General features: G+C 36.8%; 2 protein-coding genes across 4 annotated transcripts; both read right to left on the bottom strand.

Moving 5' to 3' along the window:
* Positions 1–674: 674 nt before the first annotated feature.
* On the bottom strand, positions 675–12,351 carry LOC137013328 (bile salt-activated lipase-like). The gene is made up of 11 exons (XM_067377027.1): positions 12,224–12,351; positions 11,035–11,182; positions 10,820–10,939; positions 10,398–10,595; positions 7,803–7,933; positions 7,405–7,512; positions 6,948–7,062; positions 6,441–6,627; positions 4,136–4,339; positions 3,850–4,047; positions 675–943 (listed from the first exon to the last, which is right to left on the bottom strand). Exons 1-11 carry the CDS (start codon positions 12,290–12,292, stop codon positions 763–765), a joined length of 1,659 nt encoding a protein of 552 aa, XP_067233128.1. The 5' UTR covers positions 12,293–12,351; the 3' UTR covers positions 675–762.
* On the bottom strand, positions 12,324–22,432 carry gtf3c5 (general transcription factor IIIC, polypeptide 5). 3 transcript variants are annotated; one of them, XM_067377028.1, is made up of 12 exons: positions 22,122–22,432; positions 20,211–20,409; positions 19,598–19,796; positions 19,261–19,459; positions 18,459–18,563; positions 17,830–17,944; positions 17,614–17,694; positions 15,478–15,566; positions 15,281–15,363; positions 13,900–14,042; positions 13,661–13,805; positions 12,324–12,495 (listed from the first exon to the last, which is right to left on the bottom strand). In XM_067377028.1, exons 1-12 carry the CDS (start codon positions 22,314–22,316, stop codon positions 12,339–12,341), a joined length of 1,710 nt encoding a protein of 569 aa, XP_067233129.1. In that variant the 5' UTR covers positions 22,317–22,432; the 3' UTR covers positions 12,324–12,338. The 3 variants fall into 3 exon arrangements, with proteins under 3 accessions (XP_067233129.1, XP_067233131.1, XP_067233130.1); XM_067377030.1 differs by lacking the exon at positions 22,122–22,432 and adding an exon at positions 19,976–20,035 and having other exon boundaries at positions 20,211–20,270; XM_067377029.1 differs by lacking the exon at positions 12,324–12,495 and having other exon boundaries at positions 13,572–13,805.
* Positions 22,433–22,441: the final 9 nt, after the last annotated feature.

Below are 22,441 nucleotides of genomic sequence, written 5' to 3'. Positions count from 1 at the left end.
TTTGGCTGCGTGAGATTCTCCAGCTTTGTTTTTGTTGAGCAACCGAAGTGTGAGCTGTTAAAGCTCTGCCCTCTTCTGGAAAGGGAGCCGGGAGCAACAGCTCATTTGCATTTAAAGGGACACACAAAAAGGTTGTTTTTGCTCACACCCAAATAGGGGAAAATTTGACAAACTATAAAAAATGATCTGTGGGGTATTTTGAGCTGAAACTTCACAGACACATTCTGGGGACACCAGAGACATCTTGTAAAAGGGGCATTATAGCTCACCTTTAATGAATCGACAGCCAATCAGCTTCAACATGTTTGTTCGTAAACAATAATTCTATTTTTAGAGTTTACACTGAAAAAAAATGCTGATTTATAAGAGAAGTCACAGACAATTGCGAGACAGGTAGGATTCAGTTTAAGGACACTTTTCATATAAATCTATGGTATCCTCAACCAGTGATTGACTGTCGCACAACTCTGAAAGAGATTCAATGACTTCAAGGCTGTAATGTCATCCAAGTTAACCATTATGCATGTGATGTACTGGAACATTTCTAGAGTTAACTAAGAATCTTAGAAATGACATTAACTGATAAGAAAATAGTAAACTTTCTCTCCGCTAACTGGAGCACCAAACAGCATTCTTTTGATGTCATGGCAAGTTAATAAAGAAAAACTGTTAGCTGGTTTTGATCATCATATATTTTGTTTATTGCATGAATCTTAGCATGATGTTAACTGCTAAATGATTTTGTAGTCAGGTTAGCAGTGCTTAGTTCTTGACAGTAGGGTAGCTGGCAAAGACGGTAGTCCAGTAGTAAACCTTACGCGTTCTCAACATCTGCTTCACACTGTTCTTGTTCATATCGCCGTGTATGTCTAGGTACTTATGGCCAGTGCCTGCGAACTCAGGCCAGGTTACAGGAACACTGGACTCACCTTTGTTAGGGTTACTGTGAGGGAGAGAGAAAGAGACAAATAAAGACACATTTTGGCTATCATAATGCACCACAATTAGCACTTTAAAACTAAAGTCTCAAACTAAAACCATTAAACAATATTTTTGTTCCTTGAAATAAAATAAAATATAAAAAATGCAGACTTGTTTTATTTAAGCTCGTTGTCAAAGCAACATTTCTCATTTTAATTTAATTTCATCTACTAAACTAAATATTAAATGTGCCATCGAACGTATTTTTAAGAGATGTAATATAAGTCTAAGGTGTCCCCTGAATGTGTCTGTGAAGTTTCAGCTCAAAATACCCCATAGATTTTTGTTAATTAATTTTTTTAACTGCCTATTTTGGGGCACAATTAGAAATGCGCAGATTCAGTCTGCGGCCCCTTTAAAGGGATAGTTCACCCAAAAATGAAAATTTGATGTTTATCTGCTTACCCCCAGGGCATCCAAGATGTAGGTGACTTTTTTTCTTCAGTCGATCACAAATTATGATTTTTAACTGCAACCGCTGCTGTCTGTCAGTCAAATAATAGCAGTGATTGGGAACTTGAACAATAAGAGTCGAAAAAACTTCCATAGACAAATCCAAATTAAACCCTGCGGCTCGTGACGGCACATTGATGTCCTAAGACACGTAACGATCGGTTTGTGCGAGAAACCGAACAGTATTTATATAATTTTTACCTCTAATACACCACTATGTCCAACTTCGTTCAGCTTCCTGTTAGTGAGGTCAAAAAACGCGTTGTGATGACGGAAGTGATGTCTCGCCCATATACTTCAATGAGCGCGAGACATCACTTCCGTTGTCTGAGCGCGATCAGACCTCACTAACCGGAAGCTGAACGAAGTTGGACATAGTGGTGTATTAGAGGTAAAAAATTATAGAAATACTGTTCGGTTTCTCGCACAAACCGATCGTTTCGTGTCTTAGGACATCAATGTGCCGTCACGAGCCGCAGGGTTTAATTTGGACTTGTCTATGGAAGTTTTTTCGACTCTTATTGTTCAGGTTCCCATCTACTGCTATTATTTGACTGACAGACGTCAGCGGTTGCAGTTAAAAATTATAATTTGCGTTCGACTGAAGAAAAAAAGTCCTCTACATCTTGGATGCCCTGGGGGTAAGCAGATAAACATCAAATTTTCATTTTTGGGTGAACTATCCCTTTAATTGCTTGCGCTCTCCGCCCCCTCCCGAGCTTTCGACTCTATCATTGCATAAACAAAGTTCACACAGCTAATATAACCCTCAAAATGGATCTTTACAAAGTGTCCGTCATGCATGCTGCATGCATACATCGGATTATGTGAGTATTGTATTTATTTGGATGTTTACATTTGATTCTGAATGAGTTTGAGGCTGTGTTCCGTGGCTAACGGCTAATGCTACACTGTTGGAGAGATTTATAAAGAATGAAGTTGTGTTTATGAATTATACAGACTGCAAGTGTTTAATAATGAAAATAACGACGGCTCTTGTTTCCGTGAATACAGTAAGAAACGATGGTAACTTTAACCACATTTAACAGTACATTAGCAACATGCTAACAAAACATTTAGAAAGACAGTTTACAAATATCACTAAATATCATATTATCATGAATCATGTCAGTTATTGTTCCATCTGCCATTTTTCGCTATTGTCCTTGCTTGCTTACCTAGTCTGATGATTCAGCTGTGCACAGCTCTAGACGTTAATACTGCCTGCCCTTGTCTAATGCCTTGAACATGGGCTGGCATATGCAAATATTGAGGGCGTACATATTAATGATCCCGACTGTTACGTTACAGTCGGTGTTATGTTGAGATTCGCCTGTTCTTCTGAGGTCTTTTAAACAAATGAGATTTATATAAGAAGGAGGAAACAATAGAGTTTGAGACTGTATGTCATTTCCATGTACTGAACTCTTGTTATTCAACTATGCAAAGATAAATTCAATTTTTAATTCTAGGGCACCTTTAAAAACCTGGTCCTGGAGGGTGAGTTTATCTTCAAATGACCTCAAAACACATGCCTGGAAGTTTCTAGTATGCCTAGTTAGACCTTGATTACTTGGTTCAGATGTGTTTAATTCGGGTTGGAACTAAACTCTACAGGACCGTGGCCCTCCAGGAGCAGGTTTGGACAACCCTGAACTACACATAAATGAAAAAAACAACAACTAATTAATTCAAATGACTAAAACACACAACAAAATTTAAAGAGCCCCTAACAAATATGAGATGGGAGGAAAAATTATATTTCAGTGCTTTTGCGTTCTCTCCCGAATGTTTTGCCTAACACCAAGGAACTTTATGTTCGCTTTTGAAGTTGAAGTTGCAAAACTTTTGAAGTTTTTTTGCGGGAACGCAAAAGTTGTGCAAAAGAACGCACATTTTTTTAGGGCAACGCAAATATTTTGCGGGTGAACACAAAGATTCTTAGGGGAACAGTGTAAAAAGTTTTGTGAGAAAACACAAATGTTCTGCGAACGAATGCAAAGTTTTCAGGGTAAAGCAAATGTTTTACGGGTGATTGCAAAGTTTCTCGGGGGAACACAACAATTTTGCGAGAGCACGCAAAAGTTCTGCGAATGAACGCAAAGTTTTGCATGTGAACCCAAATGTTTTAAAATATATCTTTTCCTCCCATCTCTTATTTTTTCCACCACTGTGTCCCTTTAGGGGCTCAGTAAAAATTACTAAAGAAATTAAAATAAAATGGAAACTCTAATATAAATATATTTACTATAAAAATGAAAAACTATAATAGTATTGCACGGAATTGCACAACTATAGATAGGGTCTAGTACCATGGTACTCTTAGATTATACATATTAAATTATTATAGTTGCCTCTACACATTAAAGTGGAATAAGATATTTTAATATTGTTAGTATTTTTATGTTTACATACCCAGTTTGAGCAAAATTGGTCCAGTAGGCAATCATGTATTTGGAGGCATCGCGATGGCGAGGAAAGTAGCCCAAAGGAGTGGTGAATGGCTTTCCAAAAACATACTGCAGGTCATCAGCGTGATCGGCACCCATCCAGAGTGGGAAAATAGGCATGCGAGAGGGCTCGCTGAACAGGTAGGAGTATGTTCGTGCAGTTCTATTGGAGTAAAAAGGTTGTTTTAAGGTTATCTACTATTCAGTTCACATTTTAGAGGTCAGTAAATAAGAAGATGAAGTCAGCTTACTTGGCATGGTCAGTGTGGAGGTACAGGGCCGCTTGGGTTGGCACCAGGAAGATGTAGTCCGTCTCAATGTCCACAACTGTTTTCTTAACATCCTTATCATTAGGGTTACTACCCAAATTGACTGCGTACTCCTGATAAGTTGCGATACCAGCCTCTTGTCCTCTATCTTTAGACAGGGAAATCGCGAGAGCCCTAACATCCTCCCTGTTATAAATCAATAGCAGTTTTAAATCATATTGTTGTTTGGACTATTAAAGGCCCCATGAAATGACTACACAGAAGCAGTTTATGCACACAGCTTGTCCCTTTGACCCTGTTTACACTTGGTATTAAGATGTATTTTGGTTGATCGGATCACAAGTGGATGACACTAAATACAGATGTAAACAGGGTCTAAAATGTTTTGAGCTTGTCCACTTTCGACCACTTCCAGAGGTAGCCTAAAAATGCGTTAAGACCGGATTGCTTTTGTAGTGTAAACACTTATTTAATCGAATGCATTCAAACAGCCACAAAAGACCACCTACTCTCTGCCTACTGACCTAACTTGTAAACATTATGGGAAGCGCGTTAGCCACACAAAATTTAAACTTTGTCAGCTGAAGAGTTAAGTTTAGTTTGAAGACGAAAACCATACCAAGCATAATGTTCTTTCCTGATTTCTAAAACACACTCACAGCATTCGGACGCTCTTGCGGCTATCAGAGCAGAAACTAAAGCAGATGTTTTTCAATCATCTCTGGATGCATTTATATGTAAATTGCATATGCTTATTTTGCACTGAAAATATCCATACATTTACCCACCCATAGACCCACCTCTTGAAGAAATCAGGACAGAAGTGGTTGAACGTTTACAAAAGAGATTGATTAAAACACCAGGTGTAAACGGGAATGTCTCCCTCGTCAAAAAGTGGTTTTGGTATATATAGCTAATTTTGCCCTTCATGACAACTGTGAGGAACTTATCCATTTAAATTATATTAAGCCTTAAAGTTCTGAATAATTAAGGACACTTGAGTGACAAGTGGATTGCTGCTGCTGTCACTACTAGCCGTTTGTCTGCTTTCTGTTAGCCGTCACATCACCTCAGCTAATTCCACCCAAGTCCCGCCTCTTTGCCCATTTTTGGTTATCCGGGAGTGATGCACAGTGACATGCTGCTAAAATGGTGATGACCGGCTCCGCCTACTTTGGGCTTCCCAAATGCTCTTAAGAAACCTACGGGTGACGTCATGGACACAACGTCCATTGTTTTATACAGTCTATGATATTCCCTGTACAGATTATTTTTCAGATATATTTTACGGTTTAAAAGTTTGGAATCAGTACAGTTTGAAAAAAAAAATAAATAAATTTAATGCATCGGGAAGGATGCATTAAATTGATCAAATATGTCAGTAAAGACATATATAATGTTACATAAGATTTCTATTTCTTAAATGCTGTCTTGAGTCTTGAGAAAAATGGTGTTTCCACAAAAATATTAAGCAGCAGAACTGTTTTCAAAATTGATAATAATAAGAAATGTTTCTTGAGCAACAAATCAGCATGTTAGAATGCTTTCTGAAGGATCATGTGACACTGAAGACTGGAGTAATGATGCTGAAAATTCAGCTTTGCCACCACATGAATAATTAACATTTTAAAATATATTAAAATTGAAAACATTATTGTAATAATAAATTATAATAATATTTCACAATAGTAGTGTTTAAGAATAAGAATACTTATAAGAAACTTCTATCAAAAACATCTTACCTATCTCAACTTTTGAACAGTAATGTATTTTTTTTATTTCAAAATTTAGAAAAAAAAAAAATGCCAAAAATATATTGCTAAAGTAGATGTTAAAATTCGTTTACTTACAGATGCATGCTTTTGTTACTTATATTTCCTCATATTTTTTTGTCTATTTCTTTATATATATTTTATTTTTATAGATCTACATACATTAATATCATTAAAAAAATATATATATTTTCTATCCCCTTAATGTACATTTTGTAATATATTTTAGAAATTTTACCATGAAGGTTTTTTTATTTTTAATTTGAAAAACATATTCCTTAAGCTGCACTTTTTACAGATATTAGGGCATATGTTTGAAATATATTGTGTCCAGAAAAAAAAAAACAATTGCAGTATGGGTCTGCTAAAGCTTACTTTTGCCAACTTTTAACTTTACATATCGATGGCCTCGAAGCTAACAGACATAAAAGCCACAAAACTCTGCTTCTGATTTCATGGGGTCTTTAAAAATTCTCAAAATGATTCCAGATGAGTCTTTGATGTAGCACACTTACACAGAGGTGGATGCCAGAGCATTGTTGATAGAGGGGACGTCAAGGGTGGCAAAGATGTGGCCGTCCATGTCATTGACTCCAGCGATGTAGTCAATGTCAGCAGCATTAATGAAAAGTTTTTCAGGCTCATCAGGGACGAAGTCCCCATCGATGACGGGGGAAAGAGCCAGTTTGTGCACAATGGGATCTGGAAAAGATTGTCACATTTGATCTTTTGACTTTGTGTTGCATTTACTGTGGTTTTAAGCAGCAGTTTAACCATTTTAAAGGGATAGTTCACCATAAAAATCATTCACTCACCATTATGTCTTTCCAAACCTGCATGACTTTTACACACTGACTTGTTCACTGAAAATTTTGGTATTCCCATTCTTTGTAATTATATAGAAAAGAATGTTTGGAACTATAAGAGAGTGAGTAAATGATGACTGAATTTTAATTTTGGTTTAACTATTGCTATAAAAAGCATGTAAAAAGCTAAAACTGCACAAGCAGCTATTTTCTTACCACTAGGAGATGTGGCGAAATTCACATTCCCAGCAAGAGTTACAGTCTTTGGATCTGTCCTCTTCAGACAAGCCACCATACCGCTATCAGTGGGACATCCTACCTTCTTTGCGATCTAAAGGTGCATAAAAAATAATAACTTACCCATATAATTTTGAAGAAATTATTGTAACTATAGAAATAAAGCAAGTTGTGATATTAATTATTAACTGACCAAAATCATTGAAATGCCAGTCTGTATGTGAAACAGACCAGGTGACTTCACAAAGTAAACACTAGCGAGTGTACAGTAAAGAGTTATGCAAAAGGTTGGGAATGAGAGTAAATAACACCCCCCTCACCCCCCCTAGTCTTTTGGGATCATTGTAAATCACATGCTAGTACTGTACACAATGTACTCGGTCTGTTTTATAATGAGAATTCAACAATGTGGGACATTCATGAAGATCAAGTGCACCTCCTCAGCAGATTTTCGTGGATTTCTGTTGACGGCCCAGGGACAGAGAGCAACACCGCTCTGTGAGATAGCTCTGCGGATCAGGCCCTTGTTTTTAGGGGAAAGAATCTGTGAAGGATGGGAAACACAACACACCTTAGAACATTCAACCTATGTTACAGAGGACCTCTAATGGTTTCCATACTAATAACCCAAGCCCTCACACAACCCTGTTGCCATTAGATTTAAAGTGAAAACAATTATTTAGCCAATTTATGAGCCTTTCAAATAACAAGGCCTACTTCAACAGTTTGCATTATTGGGAAGAAATTTTCAAAAATGGCCTCGTTCTAGCAAATATAGCCAGACCAGCACATGCCCACCCACTCATTAAAATGTCATAGATAAGCATGCAGCACCTGGAAGTTTACGCTGGCTGCACCTGCTGACTCGCCAAAGATAGTGATGTTGTCTGGATTGCCACCAAAAGACCTGATGTTCCTGTGTACCCAAGAGATAGCGGCGTGCTGATCCCACAGGCCATAGTTTCCTATCAACCATGACATGCTTAGATTATCATTTAAATACTACAATCAATTAATCAATCCATACATATGCATACATATACAATATATACAGTGGAGTCAAGTCAACAAGTCTATACAGAGCATAGTGATAGGAAAAATGAGAATTCTCTTGCAAAACTTGTGTTCCCTAGAAAGTTTGCTTTCATTCGCAAAACTTTTGCATTCCCCTGAGAAACTTTTTTGATGGAAAGCTTACGAGAGATAGCAAAACTTTTGCAAGCCAATTCAAAGCCCCTGAAGGTGATGACAAAATATGAGGAAAAATTATATATTAATCCTTTTGCGTTCTCTCGCAAATCCCCCGAGAAAAACTTCTTTGTGAGTGAACGCAAAGTTTCTTGGGGGAACACAAACCTTTTGAGAAGGAATGGAGCCCATAAAGGGATATGGCGGTGGAAAAATCCCTTGCAAAAGATTTGTGTTCCATCGAGAAATTTTGTGTTCACTCACAAAACCTTTGCATTCCCTAGCAAAACTTATGTGTTCCCCCCAAAAACTTTGAATTCACTCACAAGTTTTGTGAGCAAACGCAAAGTTTCTCTAGGGCAAACGCAAACATTTTGCAAGTTAATGCAAAATTTCTTGGGGAAACACAAAACTTTTGCAAGAGAACGTAAAACTTTAAAGGTGCCATCGAACGTTTTTTTTACAAGATGCAATATAAGTCTAAAGGTGTCCCCTGAATGTGTCTGAAGTTTCAGCTCAAAATACCCCATACATTTTTTTTAAAATTAATTTTAACTGCCTATTTTGGGGCATCATTAAATATGAGCCGATTTATGCTGTGCGGCCCCTTTAATTCTCGTGCTTCCCCGCCCACAGAGCTCGCGCTTGCCTTAAACAGTGCATAAACAAAGTTCACACAGCTAATATAACCCTCAAATGGAACTTTACAAAGTGTTCGTCATGCATGATGCATGCATGCGTCGGATCATGTGAGTATAGTATTTATTTGGATGTTTACGTTTGATTCTGAATGAGTTTGAGGCTATGCTCCGTGGCTAATGGCTAATGCTACACTGTTGGAGAGATTTATAAAGAATGAAGTTGTGTTTATGAATTATACAGACTGCAAGTGTTTAAAAAATGAAAATAGCGACGACTCTTGTCTCCGTGAATACAGTAAGAAACAATGGTAACTTTAACCACATTTAACAGTACATTAGCAACATGCTAACAAAACATTTAGAAAGACAATTTACAAATATCACTAAAAATATCATGATATCATGGATCATGTCAGTTATTGTCACTCCATCTGCCATTTTTCGCTATTGTTCTTGCTTGCTTACCTAGTCTGATGATTCAGCTGTGCACAGATCCAGACGTTAATACTGGCTTGTCTAATGCCTTGAACATGAGCTGGCATATGCAAATATTGGGGGCGTACATATTAATGATCCTGACTGTTACGTAACAGTCGGTGTTATGTTGAGATTCGCCTGTTCTTCTGAGGTCTTTTAAACAAATGAGATTTATAAAAGAAGGAGGAAACAATGGAGTTTGAGACTCACTGTATGTTATTTCCATGTACTGAACTCTTGTTATTTAAATATGCCAAGATAAATTCAATTTTTAATTCTAGGGCACCTTTAAAGGGTTAGTTCACCCAAAAATGAAAATTCTGTCATTAATTACTCTCATGCCATTCCAAACCTGTAAGACTTTTGTTAATCAAGAGAACACAAATGAAGGTTTTTTTATTAAATCTGAGAGCTTTCTGTCCCTCCATCGACAGCTACACAATTACCACTTTGACGATTCAAAAATTTCATAAAGTGATCATAAAACTAATCTATATGAATTGAGTGGTTTAGTCAAAATTTTCTGAAGAAGACACGATTCCTTTATATGACGAACAGTTTGAATTTAGGCTTTTATGCACATAAACATTCAACTCGCATCAGTTGTGGTAAACTGAAGCTCAAACATGTTGGCTTTATGTGCGAGAACCAATGAGGTTCATTCTCGTGAGTTACGCCGCACTTTGAGCTTCCAAGAACAAGCCGGTTCGTTGATCTTTTGTTTATGTTCGCTGATTAATGTTTATATGTGAATAAAAGCCTAAACTAAATCTGTTCATCATATAAAGTGATCAAGTCTCTTCAGAAAATTTGGACTAAACCCCTCAATTCATAAAGATTACTTTTACGATCTCTTTATTAACTTTTTGAACCGTCTAAGTGGTAACGTTTGTCGTGTCTATGAAGGGACAGAAAGCTCTCAGATTTCATTAAGATCTTCATTTGTGTTCCGAAGATTAAGTAAAGTCTTAGGGGTTTGGACAACATGAGGGTGAGTAATTAACGACACTTGAATATACAAATATAATTTTTATATTTTTAGGTAATCTGTTCCCTTTGGGTTGCGTTGTCTCCTCCTACTGTGATGTATCATATTAAAATTAGAATATTTAATTAAATTTACCAGGTGCGTCAGCATCTCCGCTGCTAAGGAATCCGAGGGATCCGACACGGTAGTTGAACGTCACCACGATGACGTTTCCTCTGTCTGCAATCTCCTGTCCGTCGTACAGGTAGTTGTTCAAGAAGTTTGCGCCCTGACCACCACCCAACAGGAAGCCACCACCATAGATGAACACCATAACAGGCAAATTGGTAGACACTGCAAAAAGGAGGTTTCAAGATAAATGAATACATTTGACTACATATTTCTTAAAGGGCTAGTTCGTCAAAAAGGAAAATTCTGTCATATCAACATTGGACCACACAGACTTTCCTTGTATGGAAAAAAATATAAATGGTGACAGCATTTTCTTTTCTCTCTTTTTTGGGTAATGAATCTCTTTAATATACTCATTATTATTGTGAATTAGAACATTGCATTACCAGATCTTCCCTGAGGGACCCAGATGTTCAGGTAGAGACAGTCCTCACTGCCCAAGACATCATTACCAAGAATATTGAGCTGCATACACCTCGGACCATAGTCATTGGCTTTCAGAACACCTGTGCAGGTAGAGTCATCAAGAGTATGCTGTCAATGCACTCACTTACTTATTTTAGACCCTAGCTAGGCCTAATAATCAGATATACATACGCACCATCCCAGCCTGGGTGAGCAACCGGCTTCGCCAATCTGCCAGGTGGAGCAGCAAAAGGAATTCCCAGGAACACGTCCACCCAGCGGAAGAGGCCTACATTATTACTATTTCCCTGTACCATCCCTCCCTCGGTGGACACAGCTCCCAACTGCAACATGTTCACAATTACATTTGGGTAGAAATTGCAGCATAGCATAGTATTTGAAGCATTTTAGCCTCTTCCACATTGCATGTAATTCTTTTTGCAGGAAAACCATAAAATACAAAATACTTTTCTGCAGTATCAGGTTTAGAATTTTACTTAAATAAACCAAGTAATTAAAATAATTAAAATATTTTTTTAATAATAAAATTGTATCACATATTATTATGCTTAAGAATTATGTTTATTCTTAACATTATTATGATTAACACTTCATTATTTTTATGTACATTAATTTAATGTTATAACAGGTTATAATATTGCTAAAGAAGAAATAATCGTCTTTTAATTAATCTATTTCAGCTTTAATATGTTGCTCCTAAAGGGACATGGTAATGGGAAAAAAAGTTTTATATGAGATGGAAGGAAAATGTATATTTCAGTGCTTTTGTATTCTCTCTGGGAAATTTACAAGTTTTGTAAGTGAACGCAAAAAATTTGCAAGCAAAAAGTTCCTCTGATGAACCCAGAAGCATTGAAATACCCCCCCCCCCATTATCACATCCCCTTAGGGGCTACTTATTAAAGTTAAAATAGATAGAGCTTTAATTAATAGACTTGATTATTTCTTCTTTATTAATATCATACTTCATAAAAACTTCATTATGAAACTAAACCAATACATAAACATAATAAACTGTTAAGTATAACATGTTAAGCATTTAATATAATAATGCAATAAAAATAAAATAGATTTTATAAATACAGGAAATTCATCACAAACAAAAAACATCATCAAAAAACAGAATAATTTTAAAACACTGCCTGGTCAAATGGCAGATTTTTAAAGTTAAAAATATGCAAAATACTTTTCAGTGACTAATATTTTACACTGATTCAAATTTGAATGACTGCATAGGATAAAAAGTCAGATTTTTGACATTTTTAATTGGGATGGATATGAAATCTTTAAATCTTAAGTCTTGCATAATTGACTATAAACCTGATAAATACAAAACCTTTCATTGAATTCAAATCATAACTTACAGAAGCTGCATTTGCTGTCCCCAGGATGAGGGCAACAGAGATGAAAACTCCCAGCACCGCCATCATCATCAGATAGTGGCTACAAGTGTGGCACTGAGGGGAGTTCTGTCCGCTTTTATAAACAGGACAAATCATATCTCTTTTTCAAGGTGTGCCAAAGCCATATCTTACCCCAAAAGTACACAGTCCCTGTAGTAACTGGACAACACGTGTGCAGTTGTGTTAAACTCTCATGGAAAATTTGTGTGGTGTTCATTAGAGCTTTGTGTAACCTTAACGACAAAAACACAATTTTTTTTCCCATTAAAAACATTTGAGCCACCTTTCAGAATAATGTCACAAGGACTTTTGTCATCCAAAGCAATAAACAATCAATTTACCATCTGCTGAAATTTATACAACAGGGCTAGTTGCCACATATATTTTCTCTATTGGTTGATTTATTTTTGAAACTCATTTTCTGTATAGACACATTATATTTAATATAATCTTTTTCATGGCTTTTTGCCACAACAGATGTATCTTAAAGAACAGTTACAGCAGCTAAAGGAAAACTAATGTTAAAAGTCAAGGGCCCGAATAAAGCAAACACTAATCGCCATCATGGTAACGTTAAATAAAACAATAACTCAAACATTTAACCTCTGTTACATTTTATTAAGAACTGCTGTAGATGAATGACAGAAAAAAAGTCAATCTGGTTAGTAATAAGTGAAGCTGGTAATGGCGTTTGTGGAGCTGTTTAATCAAATCTTGAAAGATTTAATATCTTCTTTTAACTACGGCTGATTTCATCTTTTTTTTCTGTTCTTGTTGTTTCTCTTTCCTTCAGTGATTCTGCTTGTTAACAGCAGGTGTTCATCAGTGTCTGAATTCACTCATTTGTTTTCATTCACTCTGTCAAGTGGACTATGTTAGTAAACTAAGGTAGAGAATAGTATATATATATATATAATATTTATAAAAATTTGGAACACAGCCTTGGAGTGTTGACTTTGAGTGCTGTTATTTCACAGTATATTGCAGTAGGCTACTTTCTCGAAAACAAAAAATATTACCCAGAATGCATTGTTTTCAATGGTATATTACTGTTTTAATAAAAAACAATGTGTTACTGTCAAAACTTGGCTGTGTTTTTACATCAGTTTCTTTTAAAGTGTATGCAAGTATCCAAATATACAACTAACAATTGTGTGACTTTATTTTGATACGGTTAGTGAACTTTTAGTTAGTCATAATATCTCTTTTATTACTGTATGTCAGATAATTGTTTTTAAAGAATTTGCTCAGTCAGTTAATTTGACAAAAACATTTATTATCCAAATGAAAAAAAAAAAAAAACATGTCAAACTAATTTCTATCAGTGTACAAAGTAGTTTTTTACATTAACATTTACACATCAAATCCTTTAAAAGTGCCAAAGATGAAACTAATTACATGTAATCTGCAATCTCAGTTTCCATTTCATTCTCGCTCCCATCAGAAGGCTTGTAATCTTCATCATCTTCGTCATCTTCGTCTTCCTCCTCTCCGCTGTCAACAGTTTTAGTTCTAGTTCTTACAGGCTTTTGGGTGGATGAAGCTACAACAAATATAAAGCCATTTCGATTTAATCAATATTATTTTGCTATTATTATATTTAATTATTAACAATGCATCGTTTTTTTGTTTTGTACCTGGGCGGCTAGCTCGGACATATTGCTGGATCATTCCAGAAATTATATTCCTGAGCTCGTCTGCCGTGTGGGGCACACACCAGCCATCTCTCTCATCACACACTTCCTCTTTTCCATCATTCTTATGGATGATATTCTTTATTCTTAAAAGAAGAAAAAAAGTGTCAGCAGGAGTTGGATGGGTCTTGGATGAATGATTGAAAAGAATGACATTAAAGCTCTAACCTGATCTCATGGGAAAACATAACTATGTTACAAGGTGGTGATTTCGTGTCAGTGTTCTTTTAGTATCACTGAGATACTATTATGTTTATATATAGCATATTATATATTTATAAATTATATATTCATCCAAAAATTTGTTTTTGTCTTACCTTGTTTCACAATGGTAAGCCCATTATAGGTGTTTATATTACAGACCTGTCGAAATGGATTTCATGGGAAATTGCATACATAATTAACTCGCCCATGCGTGTCTCGTCATATAGGTAAATAGAGAAAAGTTACTCCAGCTACTTTTATGCATGTATGATGTTGGAGTGGCATAGGTTAGTTGTCACAAAAAGTGAGAAAGGTTGACATGGAGCAGCTAAGGGCAAGTTTACAAGACAACAATGTAAACATAGGAGTCTACTGGCAAAAAGAGAATGTGACAGAGATCGTAATAAAACAAGAATCAACATTAGCTTGGCTTTTCAGAGATGGCGAGAACGGAGGAATCTGAAATGTTGTAAAAGCGAAGCAGAGATGGTGTTTTTTGACTCTATAGTTGAGTAAGGTATTTTATTGAACAGATAAACTGTCATATATAGCTCTCTAACATAGTTCATTGCAAAGCATTATTTATTGTGAAGGGTCATCATCATCCGCACAGACACACAGAGCCGAAGCACAACCAAAACAATGTTCTTCTGCAAAATGCTTGCAGTTTTGTCTTTCAACTGCTAGAGGGCTGAACGTTACATAGTGTACCTTTAATATTAGTTTTTTTTTTTTTTAAATGTCTATATAGTTTTTTATTAATTATTATTTCCATTTTAGTTTTAGTTATTTTAGTACATCAACTTAACCTAAATGAAAAAAATTAAAAATACATTGTAAATTTATTGCAGTTAAAAATTTCAAGTGATAAAGGTTTTAATGGTTTTAGTTTTAATTAATAACCCTGTTTCATATGAATTTGTATGATGCAAATCGTATAAAAACTTATGACTATTAGAAAAAAGTAAACATGAAGGTTCACCGCTAAACATAACATCACTGGGGCGTTAGCAGATCAAACGAAAACTAATTTCCAAATAATACTGTACGAATTAACCACCAATTCGCAAAAACGTAACATAGTTATGAATTGCAATGAGATTGTGTTGAAAGTTCTTACTTTTCTACATCCAGATCACACAGCTGGTAGAACATCTGCCGGTATGGAGGAAGCATTCCATCCCGGAAAATGTAGACAGAGTCCTTGTGAGAAAATTCCACAAAACTGGTTTTAAACTCTCTCAAAATAAGTTGCGGGTCAAGGTAAAATCCACTGTGATATAACACTTAAATGAAATATTACATAATTGAAAATACCTTTAGTATGTACTTAGCAGTGGCAGGTTTGGGTCCTGAAGATGAAGAACTCTCTTGGGTGATGTCAGTCACGCTAGCAGGTTGAGGAACTAAAGAAGTGAACATAACAACCATCCACTACCATGAAAATCTTTGATTATTTGCAGTTAAAGCGTTTAATATACTACAATACCATTCAAAAGCTGGGGTCAGTACTTTTTTTTTTTTTTTTTTTTTTTTTAATAATACTATTATTCATCAAGCATTAAATTGATGAAAAGTGCCAGTAAAGACATTTATAATATAACAAAAGATTTTAAATAAATACTGTTCTTTTGTACCTTTTATTCATCAAATAATCCTGAAAAAAAAACACAATTTCCACAAAAATATCAAGCAACACAACTGTTTTCAAAATTGATAGTAATAAGAAATGTTTCTGGACCAGCAAATCAGCATATTTAAATAATTTCTGAAGGATCATGTGACAATGAATACTGGAGTAATGATGCTGAAAATTCAGCTTTGCCCTCACAGATATAAATTATATTTTAAAACATATTCAAATAGAAAAGTTATTTCAAAAATTGTAAAAATATTTCACAATTTTTTATAGTGTTTTACTGTATTTTTGATCAAATAAATGCAGCCTTGGTGAGTGTAACAAGGTTAGTAGATATGGGAAGAAGGAGGCGGGAACCGGCGAACGTTCAACAAAACTTTAATGTAAAATAAACAAAGAACAAAACGAAAGTAATGCCGGCAGACCCTCGCGGACGTCTGCCGGCCACACAAACATAATAAAACATAAAATAAAGTCCAGGCCTGGTCCTCTCTCGTCCTTCACTGATGTCGCTCCTCCTTTTATGCCTCCGGAGCTCCTCCGTGAGAGACTCGAGGCCGGCACGCCTCGCAGGTGACGCTCATTATCACTCGCGTCACCGGCCTCGCGCCGTTCCCTCACGGCTCTCGCCCGCCCTGCTCGTCACATACCCCCAACGCCCCTCGCAGGCCGGGGGGTACCTCCGAGACTGCGCTTTACTCCCCCCCGGGGCCTGTCTCGGCGGCCGCAGCACCTGGGGGTAAGGACAGACGAGACGAGAGAAAGGAGACGGAAGCAAGGGGAGCGACAGGACGAGAGAGGGGAGAGAGGAAAAAGAAAGAAAAAAAAAATGCTGGGTCCGGCTCCCAGACACACTGCCGCTCGGTCCTCAGCCTGCCAAGAGGCTCTTCTTCGCGGTGCCATGCGGTGGCACTGGACGCTCGGTGGACGGCCCGATCCTCGACCGCCTCCTGGCGGCCGGCGATGGCTCCTCCGACTGAGGGCAGCCGGCAGCGAGTCCCCCGTCCCCTGCTCCTCCCCTTCATGGCGGACGGCAGCAGGCTCCGGCCCACGGCAGACGGCGGCGACTCCTCCGCTCCCTCCAGGTCCAGGACGGCAGCCACCCCACCTCGTCCCAGGAGCACGGCATCCGGGTCTCCGTCCCACCTTTCACAAGGCTCCAGCACCACCGCCTCGGGCAGCCTTTCGCGGTCTTCACTTCCGCGCTGCCCGAACTCCGCAGCACCGCGATCCCCCTCAGCAGCGAGGGCTCTCCGACAGCATGTCCCTCCTTCCTCCCGGGTTTCGGCACCAATGTAACAAGGTTAGTAGATATGGGAAGAAGGAGGCGGGAACCGGCGAACGTTCAACAAAACTTTAATGTAAAATAAACAAAGAACAAAACGAAAGTAATGCCGGCAGACCCTCGCGGACGTCTGCCGGCCACACAAACATAATAAAACATAAAATAAAGTCCAGGCCTGGTCCTCTCTCGTCCTTCACTGATGTCGCTCCTCCTTTTATGCCTCCGGAGCTCCTCCGTGAGAGACTCGAGGCCGGCACGCCTCGCAGGTGACGCTCATTATCACTCGCGTCACCGGCCTCGCGCCGTTCCCTCACGGCTCTCGCCCGCCCTGCTCGTCACAGTGAGCTTAAGAGATTTCTTTTCAAAAACATTTTAGAAGACAATCTCTGTAAGTTTTAGAACCCAAAACTTATTGCATTCTAAAGGTCAGAGAGGGGGTGGAAAATGGTTGTGAAAAACTAAATAATTATGTAATGAACACCTTAAGGGAACATTGTGTGCCAGAACATGTGCGTCAGTGTTGTTGTACCTGCCCTGTTGATCGTGGTTGGCCGGCTGTAATGATAAGCGCTTCTTTTGGATTTCACTGGCATGTCATTGACACCAAATCCTGAAATTCAGAAAATCACAGGAATTATGTGTGTTTTGTCATTTATACTTGCATATGGTGTCAAAAAAAAAAAAAAAAGACAAGGAATAACTCATATTTGGGATGGTTTTGAATGTGTTTTAGTTGATCACTCACCATGTTTCATTCCATAGCGAATCCTGAAGTCTAGAACCTGGTAGATTTTTGCTTCAGGTGTTTTTCGAGGATCATATCCAAACCTGACCCACAAACTCCTCCACGGCCCTGTTAACTACACATAAAACTACTTTCAAGTGAGGTTGAGAGATAAACTGTATAGTGGGGCCCCAACTAATTTTAACTAATTCTTAGTCACTAATCCAAAAAAACAAATAATTGACTATGTGAACTCAAATCAAACCATGGGTCATTATTTTTTGCACAAACTTGCACAAATTTTATGCCAACCATGGAATTTATGGTTACTTCTGAATGGCCTTCAATGGAGTTGGATGCTTTTTAGCAACATAAAAGTACAGTTACAGTATCTACCAGCAGGAGCTAACTAGGCCATTCTAACCAATCAAACCTTGACCTTTACTTCAGACACACTCTCACCTCTACTGGTTGAACCAATGTTGCTAAAACAGGCCACACTAACAAACAGAAAAGTTGATAGTGCCCCTTAACAAGTATTTACACTGTGCACCACTAATGGTTTTCTGTGCAATAAGTTGGGTTTGGTGACAATACACTGAAAAGAATATTTAAGTTAAACCTAGAGTATTCTCAGGTAATCTACTCACCATGTAGTACGCCAAATACGGGAGGAGGTGCTTCATTTTCTCAGGGTGAACGTTGATGTTGGCCTTGACGGCATTGCGAGACCATATGGGCCTCTTCTCGAAAAGCTGCGGAGGCGGAATCAAATTAACCAACATTTCCAAATGAAACAGCATTGGAGAACAGGTGGGATTATGATAAGATAAGGACATTTTCCCATTATATTAAGCCAGAATTGTTGTCCAATATTTGACTTTCACAGCTTTCTAAAACACAAATTTATAGTTTTACCGTTTCACCTGGTTGTCAAACACCAACTCACAAGAAGCCTTGAGAATTATGTAAGCAAGTCTACCTGCACTCTCAAACTACAGTACATATATACACTCCCATTCAAAAGTTTGGGGTCAGAAAGATTTTTTGAATGTTTTTTAAAGAACGTTATGCTCACCAAGGCTGCATTTATTGGATCAGAAACACATTAAAAACGAATATTGTGAGATATTACAATTTAAGCTGTTTTCTATTTAAAAATGTCATTTATTCCTATGCATTTACTTGAAATAGGAATTTTGTAACATTATAATGTACTGACCACTTGAACGGAAACGATTATCTGATTTTTCAATTACTAATTGATTTTTGATAATCAATTAGTACAAAAAAGCAAATGTTTTTGTACAGTGCTGTCATTTTTTTTCTCATGTGATTTTAGTTTATCCCTTCATAAAATATTTGTACTTTTTTATTTCAAAACAAATGTTGTGATCATCTTGGAAATGGTTGATTTAACACATTGAAAACATGTAGAACCATTTTACCAACCTGTCTGAGTTGCTGCTCTACCTTTACATCGTTAGGATGAACACAGAACTTTTTCCAGCTGGTCACTGCAGCTTCTAGAGGTCCTGATGGGATGGTCTTGTCATCAAAGTTGACAAAAATGGCATTGTTTGGCCGGCGAGCCCGATTCGGGGCAATAAGATGATCTTTAAGGAGAACAGACTGCATTGCAGTCTCCCTGCTATTTATTGGGAAGACAAAAAATTATGAAATGAACAAATCAAACCACCAAAAACACACATGTATCTGAACAGTTCGGATCATTTGCAGTTGCAACCAGTCAATTCATTTGGGGAATTCAGTTCCTACTCCAGCTTACCTGTGCAATACATCTGGACGATAGAAATAATCCACAGCTGTGTCCAGACGAGAGAAAATGGGAGGAGGAAGGAAAAGAGGCACAGGACTGTCGTAGAATTCCATTTTCTCTGGTTTGCGCAAAATGATCTTGTCGTACAAAGACACCTGCTTGCCATCTGGATTGTTGTGAGTCGCCAGGTACTGGAAGTCAGCCATTCCTGATTTCCAAGAATCAAGGATACGAATGTGTGGTTATTTAAAGGCATAGTTCACCCAAAACGACGCATGTCATTCCAACCCTGAATGACTTTCTTTCTTCTGAGAAACACAAAATTTGTTTTAAAAAATCTTTTTTGTCCATACAGTGTTGTTTGGACCCTAACATTCTTCAAAATACCTTCTTTTGTGTTCCATCAGGGTGGGCACATGATGACAAAATTTTCATTTTTGGGTGAAGCTGGAATTGCAACTGTAAAAACTGTATTCATGTAGCATAAAATGTAAAATAAAAAAAATAAAGAATAATAACATAATATATGTTTAAGCTGTAGTAAACATTTCTGAAAATTATTTAAAAATATTAACTCAATTATTAAAAAAAAATACTAGTAAGTAAATGTGGACTTTTATACCTTGAAATTTATATGTGGTTCCTATAAGTCCCACTATCTCCATGCTGATTTGGGTCTCTGAACGGTTTCCTTTGCGGGTTCTGCGGCGTACTCTGAGCAGCAGGTTTGTGGAGGAGTAGCGGTTTCCATAAGCAGGATGGCAGAAAGGATCTTTCGGCCGAAAGCGGAGTTCAAGTCTTTTAGAAGAATCTCCATATGTCTATCCAGAAAAGTCACATATTAAATTACAAACTACTATAACACTCAGTATACATGCATATTATCACTAGAACACTTAGTATACTATACACACATTATTAATGAAAATAAATAATAATAATTTCAAACTTTTATCACCACGTTTCCTTATTCTTTATGCATTACATTTTAAGTTGACATGGTGAAACAAGTAGGGGAAGACACCCCCAAAAAAGCAATGTGCATTTAATAATAAACTGTTATACTGTCAAATTGACATATTCAGATATGAGCTTACTTTGTTCGAAAGGACATATTGTATGATTGTGCATCATCCATAAAAATGGGTAAATAAAATGTAATAATTTTCATATATAACATGAAAATCATGTAAGGGGGGCCATATTTCCAGATGACCCACCACAAAGTAAATTTGTCTCTGGAGTAAATTTGTCCCAGATGTCATCTGATTTTTACATAATGTATAAAACATATTGGTTTATTATTATTATTATGATGCAGCGAGAAGGTGTAATTAAATGTAAATCAAATAATGTTTAAAATCAGATGGAATAAAATACAATGACTAAAAAAAAATGTAAATAAGTAAACATATTCCTTAAAATTACATTTGAATTGAATTTTAAAACAAGGAAGTGATATCACAGTTATTGTACTATTGTACTATTTTGGCGGGCAAAGCGTTGCGGTCAGTCTTTTTAAACCTAAACTAATCTTGAACTATATATCATTTGAAAGCTTACAATCTCTACTTTTCATATTTGGTGACTGTTTTTCCAAAATAAATTAGAGAGGAGCAGCAATTTATCAATTTGCAACAAGCATATTTTCATACTCATAAGGCATGTTCAGACCTTTATTTTGAAATAGAGATGAACATGAAAAATTAAAGATTGGTTGAAACATGTTTGTTTTCATGCCAAGAGTTCAAAAGATAACATTCATTCAATTTTGAGAAAAAAAAAAGGTCTAAAAATGTTTTTAATAGAAGAAAAAAAATACATTTATGATTGTGGCGATGAGCTATAACCCACATACGTGTTGTTTATTAAAGTTTGAATTCATATAAAATTCTGCCAAACTTCCCATACTACTTCTATATACGATATCTACTTCATAAATTGTATGAAAATAATGGAAATATATGGTTCAGATCACTCAAACCATATATGGAAATGGAAGCACCCTTATATGGTCAGTAATGGAGCTTGGTTGTCATCCAGTGAAAAAGTGTAGTACTGCGCCCAAACAAAATCTTACTGAAAGCTCAGACCTCAACCTAAAATTTGGAATACAAAAGATTTTTGGCTTTGATTTTCTTGCAGTTTTAGTGTAAAACTTGTTTTGTAAAATATAGATTTTATATAAAATCTAAAATATATTTTTACATTTTCATAAACTTAAACTTCCATAACTTTTTTTCTAGTTACACTTACATAATTCTATCACTTCTACAATAATTTGCCGTATTTTATCTTTAAAACAAGACCAGCCTTATGTCTATACTACAAAGTATTCTTGAATTACAACCATTTAAGTTTGGATAGTGCATTTTCATGTCTAGAAAAAAGTGGGGGTGAGAGTTAACAGGGACTGCTTTACAAATCACTATCTCCCTGTAATACAGCAACAACAATTCAGATTCTGTCTAAATGAACACAGCGTCTACAAGCATGTCTTTTTTCATTTAAAGCACCAACGCAATTTGATCACCTTGGACACTCCCTCTTCGCCGCCAATGCTTTCCAGCATTCTGTCCACATTGTTGACGACTCCCGGGTATTCAACACACACTAGATTAGTGTCAGACAGGACAAGTGTTGCTGTATTGCCTGACACAACAGCTGTATCTTTGCTTTCTCCTTCTGTGCGTGGAGACGCCGGATTGTTTGTAACCATCTGATCCATTTTTACACGATTTTTGTTCGACGCTTATGCATAACGAAAATTAATCTTTTTAATGGTGAATTTCTGTTACATAGTGCCTTGTAAACAGCATGTACAGGAACGTGTCCGCTTATAAAAATCATCCG

This window comes from Chanodichthys erythropterus, chromosome 22, assembly GCF_024489055.1.
Source record: "Chanodichthys erythropterus isolate Z2021 chromosome 22, ASM2448905v1, whole genome shotgun sequence".
NCBI classification, from domain to species: Eukaryota; Metazoa; Chordata; class Actinopteri; order Cypriniformes; family Xenocyprididae; genus Chanodichthys; species Chanodichthys erythropterus.
Note: the sequence above shows the minus strand (reverse complement) of the source record. Positions and strands in the feature narration are given on the sequence as shown.

Coding starts and splice junctions, on each gene's coding strand:
- LOC137013328 (XM_067377027.1), bottom strand. CDS start 12,292: ATGATGATGGCGGTGCTGGGAGTTTTCATCTCTGTTGCCCTCATCCTG. Junction 7,513..7,802: donor CAGCCAGCGTAAACTTCCAG/GTGCTGCATGCT, acceptor CATCCTTCACAG/ATTCTTTCCCCTAAAAACAA. Junction 7,063..7,404: donor CACGAAAATCTGCTGAGGAG/GTGCACTTGATC, acceptor ATGCACCTTTAG/ATCGCAAAGAAGGTAGGATG.
- gtf3c5 (XM_067377028.1), bottom strand. CDS start 22,316: ATGGATCAGATGGTTACAAACAATCCGGCGTCTCCACGCACAGAAGGA. Junction 15,567..17,613: donor AACCACGATCAACAGGGCAG/GTACAACAACAC, acceptor TCACTTCTTTAG/TTCCTCAACCTGCTAGCGTG. Junction 15,364..15,477: donor CTGCTAAGTACATACTAAAG/GTATTTTCAATT, acceptor TTTTCTCACAAG/GACTCTGTCTACATTTTCCG.